We start from the raw sequence: 12,821 nt of genomic DNA on the forward strand, positions 1-12,821 counted from the left end.
ATTTATTTTCTATGGCATTAATTCCTAATTACTGTACCAACTTATTGATCAGGAATGAGCATATTATGGTATACATAGCTAATTCTTAGTTCATCTTTAAACACCTAAAACTTGATCTGGGGTGTTTTTATTTCCTCATTTCATTAGTTTTAATGGTTTCTTTACATGCTCCACAGATTAAAAAACAAAGACAAAACAAACTCAGTCCTCTTTCCATCATGAACGTTTATTATGTTCAATGTAATTTCAAATTTTACAATGGCATTCTAAGACTTGAAAACAGACCACTGGACATTTGTCGTCTTTCGTTCGCTTATAACCAACGAAAAACGCACCAGGGACTCGACTTTTTCCAAAATACCCCCTTTGCTTTGTTTGCAACCTCTCCTCTAGTAGCAGTCCAACAATCCATCCTAACAAACACAACAGGTGACAATGCACATCAATGCAGAGATGGGTTTAAGGCCATCTGAAGGGGCACAGTTATGCTTTTTACACCAAATATAAATAATGTTTAAAAGCCATCGTTCTCATTATCTTAAATATGTTACTAAGCTAACGCACTAGTCTAATCAGTTTAAATTACGAGCATATATATAGGGACGTGCCAATGCTGTCACACTTTCTTCATTTGTGCCTCCTTCAGGAACATTTTGCCAACAGATTCTCACACACACACACACACACACTCTCTCTCTCACACACACACTCTCTCTCTCTCTCTCTCTCTCACACACACACACACACACACACAATGTGTAGGAAGTGAACTTGTTAAAGTAGGGGGCCCAGACAGCAGAGGAAAGCCTGCAATCAGCTTCTTGGTGGGACATACACTAGAAAAATATATATATACTGTACTGGAATGTATGAAAGCAGATCTCAGCTATTTAGAGAGGGATGCTCACTAATAGTCAACGTAGGTTTTTTTTTTTTTTTTGGTCAAACATTTGTACCAAACATGAACTTTAGAAAGAGAGAAATGTGGAAATGCTAATAGGAAAACCACTCAGTGAACTGTGAAGATGGAAAAGAGCAAAAGTCGACACTGGTGAAGCATGGGTGATGCTCTGAAGGTGGAGGCACAGCTGCACTGATGATGGATGTCTTGTGTAAATGATTTTTTTCCACTCACTATCTTCCTTAAATGTGGTTGAATATAAAGCCGCACTTCTGTTTTGATGGGAAAACGGCACCTGCACGCAACAAAGATGCAACGAGCATCGTTGTGCTGCTGTAAACACACCGGGACATACTGTTGCTAGCTGGCGTCATTATTTGGAACAAAATCAAATTTGAAGCAGCTGGAAGATAGTGAGGACGGGGAAGGAGCACCCCCCACCTTTTCCTCCCTTCCCAGTAAATTAATCGAGCTGCCAGTTGACGGTGCGTGAAACACCAGGCGACAAACACCAACCCGACTCTGAGAAAGTAAATTAAAGATGGAAAGATGTTTAGAAACAAAGGCGAGGTCTCCTCCTTCCCGTCTCCTGTGGACTCCATCTGACTGTCAGGTGTGTACATTACAAGGAAGTGTGTGTGTGTGTGTGTGTGTGTGTGTGAAGTAGCAGGTGGGCCAGCTGTGACTGACACACGTGACTAGGTGCAGTGACAGCCAAGGGAGGCAGAGGAAGAGGTGGAGCTGGATGGAAGAGGAGAGAGACGGATGGAGATTTGACAGATATGAGGTGTCTGGGGAGGATGGAGGAGGAGTGGGGGGCTGCATGAATAACTTGGAGTGAGACAGTGTGAGATGAGATTCGAAGGTCTGGGTGTCTAGTTTTACGCTCCTACAACTACCGACAGTTGGTGATTTGCTTAAGATGGTAAACACACACAATATGACACGTGTCTTATTGAATCCAACTCAAAGAACGTCTGATGCAGAGCGGCTGCTGCTTCAGTTGCTACATAAAGCTCCAGAAGGCGGTGATGTATGTATACTGTGGTGATAAGACGAAGTACAACTGCAAGACTGTGACATCTGAAATGTGGTGTAAATATAATGAAGGATTATTGGATTAGCACACAGTGGAAAAAAAACTGCAAAAATAGTTTTCTGTTGGAAGATTGCAGCACATGATTGGAATTTTATTACAAATGATCAGTGATAGTGGTACTTTACTTAAACCCCCTCACACACCATCAGCTGGTGTATCAACTGTGGCCGCACACATGGATTATTTTATTTATTATTAGGTTCAACAAAATGTCAGAAAGTGAAATCAAACAGATTCATGATTGTTGGTTTTATATTTTGTGTTTATGGCCTAAAAATCCAGCTTTAATTTGTCCAGTGTACAGAGAAGATGAACTTACTCTTTACTCATTCTGAGGCCACCAACAAACCCCAAACCCAACATGTCTTCATTAATTAAACCCATCTATGAATAATTTGTAATGTGTCTAATGAGACACAATAAAGATTTGAGTCATTAAACGTGATTAAAATTATTATATTGTTGATTATTTAACTTTTTATGTAATAGCTGCTGATATAGTCTTTATTTATGCTAAAACTAACAATAGTGTGTTGTTATTTACTGTAATATTGTTCATACATGCTAAATGGCGAGGTTGGGGTTAAAGTAAAGTGTGCTAACACCCATCCCGTGAGGCTGTTCAGTTTAATGACTCTTTCTTGCTGCTGAAAGCTCTTTCAGATTGGTCTGTTTGTTGTATGTGTTGCTACAGTACTGGCTGCAATCCTTCAGCTACTGTGTAGTAAACATGGAGGGTCTGAGCGGTGGCGCCCTGCTCTTATGAACTGCAGTTACACCGATTCTGAGAACTTTCCACACACACGCAGCGGCCTGGCAGTCGACAGACTGACTAAACACAAGCTGAATCAAGCCGAGGCCAAGTATGATCATACAGCACAGATCAGCGGGAACAGTGGGATTTTAATGTTTCAGAAATCCAAAACCAAACGCACCAACAAACACAAACAAGCGTTAGATTTTTACTTTAAGACTCCCCATGTTTCGTGAATTAAAATCTGTTTCACTCCTTTTCATTTACAAAACCACAAACCATGAGAGAGAGAGCAAGACCAAACAATCAGTGTATGGAGTCATGGATTATGTTGTTAGACTCAAAGTGTTGGTGATGGGGATGGCTGACGGGAAACGGGAACTACTGTACAGAGGCTGTTCAGGGGCATGAGCTACTTCCTCCGCCTGTTTCCACTTTCCATATGGCACAAAGCTAGTGTAGATCTGTCTGTGGGGATGTGCAACTAAACAAGCCGAGATGAAACTTTGCACAGGCTGGGGCCGCACAACATGCAGACTCTATTTATCACACAGGTTTGGATTAACTGCGGGTTAACTGTGGAGACTGGAATCAGTTTAGTCTGCTCTGAGGAGGACAAACTAAAATGTGTTAAAACTAATACAAACTGAGGGAAAAACATGAAACAGGAACAAGTGAGGAGAAGGAACAAAAAACAAAACAAAAAAACAGGTTCAGTGAATGAACCTATTGTCTGTCTCTGTATAATCACACGTTTTTCAATGGAACAAGTTGAACACGTAAATACTAGTAACTCTTCCTCTTCTGTTTTTTCTCAGAAGTTCAACAACATGAGGATTCTCGGTCCACAGCGGGAGGCTCGGGGGGACAAAAAAAAAAAAAAGAAGAGTAAACATTATCAGCAGTTCTGACGAGACAAACAAAACCTTCATTTTAACTTCTGTGGTGTGTACGCTGAGAGTAGTGAGAGGCAGTGGCAGGAGAGCGTCGTCGTCCGTCTCTTCTCACAGGCGTTTCTGCGCTATGAGTGACCCCACCACGACCCCAGTCACCAGGGTCATGCCTGCCAGCAGCCACTTCTTGAAACTCTCCTGAGACCGCCTGCCCTCTGCTGCTGCGTCGTGGCCGAAGAGCTCAGCAAAGCGCTCCTGGGAGAGAGGGAAGAAAGGGGGAAAGTTAAAAGGTTGACATCAGAGCATTTGGTGCAGATGATTTTTAATGTTATACAAAAAAAAAAAAAAAAAAAGCACCCAGACGTACAATTCCCAAAACAAAACACAGGCAGGTGAATTCCCTTTTATAAAGGTCTCTACACCTGCTGACACCCACAGCTCAGTATCCGTATGACTGTCACAGCCCACATAGGCACTTGTGGAAATTTCCATCCACTGCAGAAATCGTAAAGGTAAGGCACAATCACGACCAGCAAAAACCCCCAAAAGCCACCTGCATCGATGCTGTGCAAGCTAACAACAAGCTCTCATTGATTAAAGGAAAAACCCCATCATTGAATACAGGGCTAAGACACGATCAGGGCAGCTCTCGCTTTAAAAGATTTTCTGCCGAACCTCCCCTCCCCTCCCTGTCAAGCATCCCATAGTTTCTGCAGCTGATTCCTGCAGAACCGCTGTTGCTACTGACATTCCTTCCCACTGTTGTCCTCATATTGCCAAGCCTACATTTCCGCCCACCAAATCATTTCCTGGAAATGAGATGCAGGACATGCAGTTTTGATTTCTGGCCACAGGGAGGCACCAGACAGGCTCAAACATGCAGTTCATAAAGGCAGCAGCAATCAACTGAGGGGGACATGAGTCACTACTGATGATGTTGATGTTGTCCACACTTCAAAAGTGTCAGTGCTTCACCTCAGTAAACATCATTTGTCAGGCTAATGCCTCTTCTTTAGAGCATTTAATCTGAACAAATGTCGCATGACTGAGTCAGATGTCTGATACTTAGTCAGAGGTGAATTTAACAGACAGGACAGAAGGTCTCTTTAGGGAGGGGGGCGCTGTTACTGGAAACAGTGCAGAGAAAGGAGACAAACAAGAGAGTGCAAGGAGGAAGGAATTGGTGAAACACAGTTAATGAACAGGGTGAGAAAAGGTTGGGCTGTTGCTGGAAACAGCAATGATGTAGGACATATTACTGAGAACTCAACAAAACAAAAGTGGACTTAACAAACTCAAACTGTGAATCATGAGTTACCCAGATGGGTCAGTCCCTCACACTGAGATAAGTATATGCACAATGGCTGAGAAAAAGGCGTCATTAATTAAGTTCTGACAAGCACAAGTAAACAAAAGGATTTTATATCTAATAAAAATACACATAGCAGCAGCCAAAGAGACAACATGGTGAAAAGAGTCAAGAACTGTTAACTATTCATTTGTCATTTCCCAGATTAAAAGACATATTTAAAGACTGTATTTCAACATGACACCATAAATCAATTATACAAGTAGTTGACTGACAGAAAACTGTTCTGCAACCGTTTTGATAACTGGCTAACTGTTTTGGATATTATGCCAAATATTTCCTGGTTAAAATGTGAATATTTGCTGCATTTCTGTGTGAAGAAAGTGCAGTACAGAAATGCTCCTAGTCGGTACTAAGTATATTTCAACTCAGTACTGTACACGATACATTCCTGGAAAAGTTTGCGGTTTGGGAGTGTTCTCATAACTTCAAGTATGATATATTTATGACAGGAATGTTCCATTAGCACATCCGGTAACTCTATTAAGAACATGAGATCATTAGTCATTGATTGTGTGGTTGTATATGCAAAGCTTCAGGTTGAATAATGTTTTATTTAAAGAAACATTACTACAGTCATTTGCAATATTAATTTACATACGGGGGGAAAGTACTGATGACCTGACTTAATGTCACAGTGATATAAAGAAAACTTTGGCTCTTAAAAAAGAGAAGATGTGTGGTAGAAATGTTATTCTGAGCTGAGAGGGAATCCACAATATAATATTTGAATGTGATGTAAGAGATCGCTGTTCAAAGAAATGTCTGATTACACATAAAAGCGATAACGTTAGTGAAGATAGTCCTCAGAGACCAATCCAATATCCAATCGGGATTTTGATCTTCCTCCCCTGAAGTGAATCTCTGCACATTAACGAGCTTCAATATCGACTGAATCCATAGGGAAACGAAACAAGAGAGTCTGACATCTCCTTAAGACTCTGAAAGCTGGGTTGTTGGGAGGAGACATTTAGAAAACCCGAGTTTCTCAGTGTTGTTGGACACAGTATATGGGGGGAAACAACGTGACGAATTCAAAGGGGAATGACGTATGGTTTGCAGAAAGATATGAGCTGAGAGAGAGGGGGATGAGGTGTGGGGTTAGCATTCCTGAGTCATTCCAGAAGTCTTAGGTAATTCTGATTTTGCGTGTGATTAGAGAAGTTTCTTTCACACCCTTACTCCTCTTGTTGCCTGACATTTTCACCCAAGAGATACGTTGCCCAGAAACAATGAAACCCACTGATCCTGGAATTCTCAGGAAACACGCCAACAATGAGGCAACATAGCTAGAGGATGACTGATAATACACATTCACTGCTTATTCATTTCTGACACCTTCACTGGAAACATTATGATTCAAATTATGATTCAAACTTAGATATTATGGCTGGGCTGTTGTATTGGTCTGCATTAATATGTAACACTGATGTACCTAATTAAGAGCTCAGTGAGTACATGTACTGAATCAGATGGATGTTGGTGTGTTTGTGCAGACACAACATATCTGTTGCTATTCTGAGTAGGGGTTCTGAGGAAACGGATCTTTGCTTTGCACCTCAAATTCTAAGAATATGCAGGATGCCAATGTGCTGAAGGAAGATAAGTGGGTGGAGATGATGCAGTGATGACCTCAGTCCTGAGCGCATCTGAACTCAACTACAAACTGACTGGCACCTCCGTGTGATCATAACAGTAACATATACTAGTATGATAACAGCATCATTTGCATGATGAGTCATGATGAGATTTGTTTTAATCAAAGTCCTACATCACAACCATGTATGAAAGATGCCATTCCAACCTACAGCTGGAAATGACCCAGATATGAACACTCCTACAATTTTCGAAAGAAACATTTGCTAAAACATTCAAAGCTCAAGTGGTTTAGAAAATGACTGTACTGTACTGCAATTTCAAATGGAAGGATGTATTTATCACCTGTTTTAAAGAGTTTTGATGACGTTCGGGAAATTAGAGTGCAGTGAAAGACACAGTCAGAAAATTTCAGTATAATGGCATTTACATCCTTTCAAGAGCTTTACAGAGAGTAAGCACGATGAGATCAAACCTATCGATTTACTAGAAAACGCTGACGAAATAAACTACACAAAAAAACCCAAAAGACATTCAAGCAGGAAAAAACAGAATAAAGGCACAATAAACAAAGCTCTACTGATACTGTTACGTAGGCTACATGTTAAGTATTCACTTGATAGTTCAGCTCCAATGGATAAAGCAGTTTGCCCTGTTTGGATTTGAAGGGCTCTATGAGAGCCGATCATATTTCACAGAAGCTTTCATTCATGGTTTAGCTCTAAACGAACACAAGGACACACATACAAGCACACGCCTACCGTAAAACTCTTTCCAAACTCATTGAGCAAACAGTCTAGAGAAGCTTTAATACTTGTGTACTGAGTCAATGATATGTTGAGTCAATGATCCCAGTCAAGTAGGACCTTCTAAGGAATTTCTAAATGTGTAACTTAGTGTAACACAGAAGCAGGTTTGAAAGCTTCGCTGGCGTCCACGCTGATCGTCATACAAGCTTCACTCGAGGAAACAACTGCTAATCACTGAAGCAGAGTGGACCTCCTGATCCTGTCTACCAAAGCCCTGTTAATAACTGTGAGAAATCAAAGACACTGTCTGTCTGAGCAGGAAGCTTCCATGAAAGAATAAATATTTGCCTTTAACTCACCTCGACTTCCCTTAAAAGCCTTGGTGCAACACAAACATTTTCAGGGACTGGCTTTCACTCCTAGCCATAAATTACAAAATTAACCATTCGTGTAATTTATGACGCAGACTGAAACATGGACAGATAGACAGGAGTCAAAGCGAAACAAACCAGAGCACAAAGTGTAATAAGAGGCTTGGGTGAAAACTATACTGGGGCAAAGCTGCTTTTAGGCACCAGAATGACTGAGCTGCAATAAAGTGTAACAGGTGGAATTAGCCACAAGGGATTAATAAATGGTACTAAAGTAAATAATGACGTAGTGTAATTACATTGTACTGTACATTATGTAATCTGAGTCAGTGTTTTACTGCATCCTCCTAAGTGTTTCTCAATAAAAGGGGCCGTCTGACCATGCCTAGCCCTTCCTTAAAATGTTCTAGGACAATGTGAAGAATGTGGGTGTAGAGAATCCTGTGATGATGACTGACACCTGTGAAATGGACATGTCACGGCATGTTACTATTCAGTGAGCAGCAAATATATACTGATTATTATTATTATATTGATTATGTGGTCAAGTGTTGCTAGATTTTAATATTACATGTTGATGTTTCCGTTTGTTTCCTTGCAGTTTTCCTGGGTGTGGTAGATAACAGTCTAAGACACTAAGACATAAAAATGTTCATGGCAGCTTTACTTATCATTTATTAACAGAGCAACAGAAAAACAACCAGAATTCACAGAAATCCGTGTTAGGAAATACATTTCGTGTTCATTTCAGTTTGGCAGTTACAGGTTTTATTGCAGCAATCGGTCTCATTTTATGTAATTGGAAGAGCCCACTTACACCATATCTTCACAAAAGGTGTTTGAGTTGTCTGTGTCAATGCAGCCGTCTAAACAGTAACGTCTCATCTTTTACTTGCACTACAGGCCTGTAAAACCGTCCCGAAACATATTTTTATGGTTCTATTTTCCTACTTCCATGCATGTAATCACTGTATTTTAAGCTCTGGGCTCTTCTATAACATGGATGACCTGCACTGCATAGTACCTGAATACAGACATGAGACTCAGCATTTCCACTAAAAATAGTTTGGTTTAGAACCTGGAATTCTGGTTCCCGGTTTGGGGGGTTTAGTTTTATGGTCTGTGCACAGAGCAGGTTTACAAAAAAGAATCAAAATATTTTTTTGTGGGTTGAAAAGCCCTAACAGAAGACCAGAGCTGCTGCTGCTCATGCTCCACCTTCTGCACAGACACACCAGCCTGCCGACCCAAGCTCATTGGTTCTTAACATAAATCTTTAAACAGCCTTTTTTTACTCATTTTTACTCTGCTCAAAAGGGATAAAACTGTGCAATTGTTAGGGAATATGTTCAGCTGTGAATTAACACTCATTTGGTGCCTTAATGAGTATTTCAGACAGCAGGATAGTGAATCTGGGACCGACTCAAAATAAACTACAATTTGTGGTAAATGCAGAAACAGAACTGCCAGTGCAACACCATGGCTCATTGATGCGATATGGGACAAAATTTGATTTCAAAATAAATAAATAAAACAAAAATCACTTTTCATGCTCTCTCACTCGATTTCTTAATCTGGGAATCAGGAAACCAGAAAGACATTCATTTTGCTTTTAACTCACACTTTAAATCAACAGAGTGCCCAGGCACTCCGCTTCATTTCTTTACCAGCATTACCAGTCAGCTCACTATGCACATATAAAGGCAGCACTGTTGGTTTGATATGCTCAATCTCCACTAGTCCCACCTGGCAGGTAAACCCTGTCTTTATCTGCTCTCTCCCTTTCACACGGTCACGCCTTGATTTCTTTATCTCTGCTCTGGTCCCAGGGGAAATCAGGTGCTAGGCGCTTCCAGGCCTCATCCGTGTTTTTTGCTTTTTCTGCTTTTTTTTTTGTGTGTTTAACTTTCTCTTTCTTCGTTAGCTGGGAAGGGTGAAAAGGATTTTCTCATGAAAGGAAGAGGTTGGATATAAGAGAGAGAAAGGAAAGGAAACAGTGAAGGGGCACAGCGGAGGAGATAGTGCAGTTGGTTGCCACGGCTACGGAAGCAGTTGATTAGTGTGTGTGATGTGAGCGAGTGTGTCTGGGCGTGTAGGTCCAACTCTATGGCTGATAAATGGCCCAATACTACATGTGGAGAAAGAAGTGTTTTAAAGCCCATTAGCAGTAGCTTCCCATTCATCAGTTCTGACTTGTCGGTTGCTCTGATGTTGCAGCATAACAAGCTGCAACAGACAACTCCCCTGATGGTGAAACCCTCTGACCACAACACACACACTCACTCACGCACACAACGTCATTAACACCTAACATCCTCTTCTTTTTAGGCAATAGAGGGTTGAAAACTAATGGAAATTCAAATCAATTCTATTATTAGCATACATTGTCACTTTGTCAGGATGTATGAGCAAATGCAGAAACATCTGTTTATTTCTTTAATTATTTCAGAAACTGTGTGCTGACAAACTCTAAATAAAGTATTTCAAGTGAATGGTAAAATGCTTACACAGATAAACACTTACACAAACATCCTTAATTTACACTACACTGCAAGGCTAGAGCTATGGATTTGTTGTATATGTCAACCAATACAAAGGTCAACAGAAAACTACAGATCATAAAAAGATTTGGGACCAAAGTGATGCAATGATGTGAGGAGCGAAACTAATTCTACTGATACTGGATTACCTACTGAAAACAAACCTGAGCCAAGCAATGTTGTGATAGCTGGAATTTTACCGTGTGCTCTTGGAGTTTGTAGAAGTGCAATATTTGTCCAGATCCAAGCCAGGTTTTGTGAGTTGCTCATTAAAGAAGGAAGTGTGGATTGACACAGGTCCAGGGTCTTTTTTCAGCAAGGAAATGTGTACTACTTCACTGAATGCATTAAAATCCTCTTATAGTAGCACATGAAACACTTGCCTAATTTTGTATTTGATGGATTTCTCCACAATATCCATGTGTGTGTATGTAAAATAAGATCTTTATAAGATGTTCATTGTGTAAAAGATAAATCATATCCCGACACTTTTCTACTTTTAGCTCAAACTTATTGTGGCTGATAATATCATTGTTGTGTTGAGCACTGCAATAAAAATATAATTATAAAAACTATCTAGTATCAAAGGGAAGAAGACATCTTAGTGACATTATATGCACCATAAGATTGTAACTGTTCAATTGAAAACATCAGGCACAGCACTAGCATGTTTGTGATTAACTTTGTTCTGAAAATTGAAGTTCAGTTGTACAACTAAAGACAATTCTCAACATAACAGTGCAACAAGTTTCTTTTAAAAAGTTTTAAAGTTCCTCTTTGTCTTATCGATTTCTTTAGGCAAGGAGTGCTTTCTAGCAACCCAAAGAGCACATGATGTTCTGACCACACAGGCTACATGCACGGAAAAGTTCAGAGACTTCAGCGTCACTAACTGTAATGTTCTGTACTAACAGAAGCCCGACAAAAAGACACATGCATGTACTCTCACACTCGCCTCTTTGAGTATGTGTGCAACACTCCCTCTGAATAGCAATGACTTCACAAAACAATCCAGTTCAACCAGCCCTGAACCAGTCCCATCCAAGGAGAGAAATGACCACACAAAGTAAAGCGGAAAGTTACAGGAGGTCCTGTTCTGTGGGGAGCCTGGCACCGTGGGAAAGAAAAACTAAAATCAATAACGGTGGCATTTTTCAATTGGATGTTGAGTACTGATAAGAATAATAAAAAGTTTTTTTTTTTAAAGAAATAAAAAACTCTGTGTTGTTTTTGTTAGTTTTTGTTAGTTATGTTCGCTATCTTCTTTCAACTTATGTTGTGTGCTTTTCTAAGGTGATGGCAGAAGTGAACTTTCTGGGATCTTTGTGACCTGTGTGGCGTTTGTGAGAGGACTTATTGCAACAGATAGCCTGCTATTGGCATTTAGCTATTAGCCTTGCAAAAATGCAGGTCTGATCAAAGGAGGGGCACCTGAAATCCAACATAAACCATCCAGAAGACCTGACAGCCACCAGGGGCTGAGGAGGCGGAGGTGTGGAACAGGGGAGAGGCGCAGCTTTCTCAACTTTTTTGTTTTTGCCTCTTATGATCTCAAAACTTTTTACCAATTACATATTATTATTATTATTACACTATCGATCCATACTATATTTTTCTTACTGTATTCTATATTAATTCTAGCCTAGTTCTTTTGTTTTTAACATTTTAATTTCAGTTTTACTCCCCTGCTGTGTCACATGCATTAGGGATCAATAAGGTGTTGATAATCTTATCTTTTCTTATCTTAAAAATAAAATGCAGCTTAGTCAGATAGATATCAAGTGGCTGACTCAGACAGTCAAAACCTTTTCACCTCTTCACCATGAAAACTCTTAACAGAACCACCACAGTTGCTTTGGATCACGAGCTACTTTCTCCACAGTTTCCTCTTTTAATGCTTTTAATAGAGGTTGATTTTTCCGTCCTTCCATGCAGCAGGACTCTGCTCTATTACTATTCTAACCCTTCTAGGTTATGAATACTAAACTCCAGGCCAAACTCAGGATTTTATATCTTGTGGTGAATCCTCTGAGTTTATGGCCTCAAAGTGTCCTTTAATCATTGATAAAAAACAAAAAACAAACAAACATGCCAGCATACTGGAGAGTATTCATGCCTTAGTGTACAGTGCAAAGTGTACTTTATGACTGCACTGATCGATTCAACTCAAATTATTTACTGGCCGTCCACATGACTTCTTCATTTGGTCATTTCCATTTCTAGTGCATCAGCACTTTTAGAATATACTGTGGATTTTTACAATCCAGCAACTTTTTATATCTCTCTAGACTTTTGCTTTTTCAAGCTTCATCACTATCTTATTCACTTACATGCTCGCCTCTTTATTCCCTATTCTCACAGGCTACCATTGTTTGGCTTCCTTATGCAGATTTCCAACTAGCGGCGACTGACCAACTTTTATATCATTCTGTAGACAAAACATCATGTGTATTTCCACATCTTTGACAAGGCTGTTTGGATCTGAAGACACTATTTTAGAAAAGTGGTTCCTTTGTACCTGTGTGCTACACTAACTGACAACCACTCAC

General features: G+C 40.1%; 1 protein-coding gene across 2 annotated transcripts in view; it reads right to left on the minus strand.

Annotated features, from left to right (window-relative positions):
* Positions 1–205: 205 nt before the first annotated feature.
* The window catches only part of bcl2l1 (BCL2 like 1), a 28,318-nt gene continuing 15,702 nt past the window's right edge, over positions 206–12,821 (minus strand). For both annotated transcript variants that reach the window (XM_026367295.1, XM_026367296.1), the window contains one exon: positions 206–3,902. In XM_026367295.1, coding sequence (XP_026223080.1) covers positions 3,759–3,902 — 144 coding nt within the window. In that variant the 3' untranslated portion in view covers positions 206–3,758. The remainder of the gene's footprint in view (positions 3,903–12,821) is intronic.

This window comes from Anabas testudineus, chromosome 7 (assembly GCF_900324465.2).
Source record: "Anabas testudineus chromosome 7, fAnaTes1.2, whole genome shotgun sequence".
NCBI lineage: Eukaryota > Metazoa > Chordata > Actinopteri > Anabantiformes > Anabantidae > Anabas > Anabas testudineus.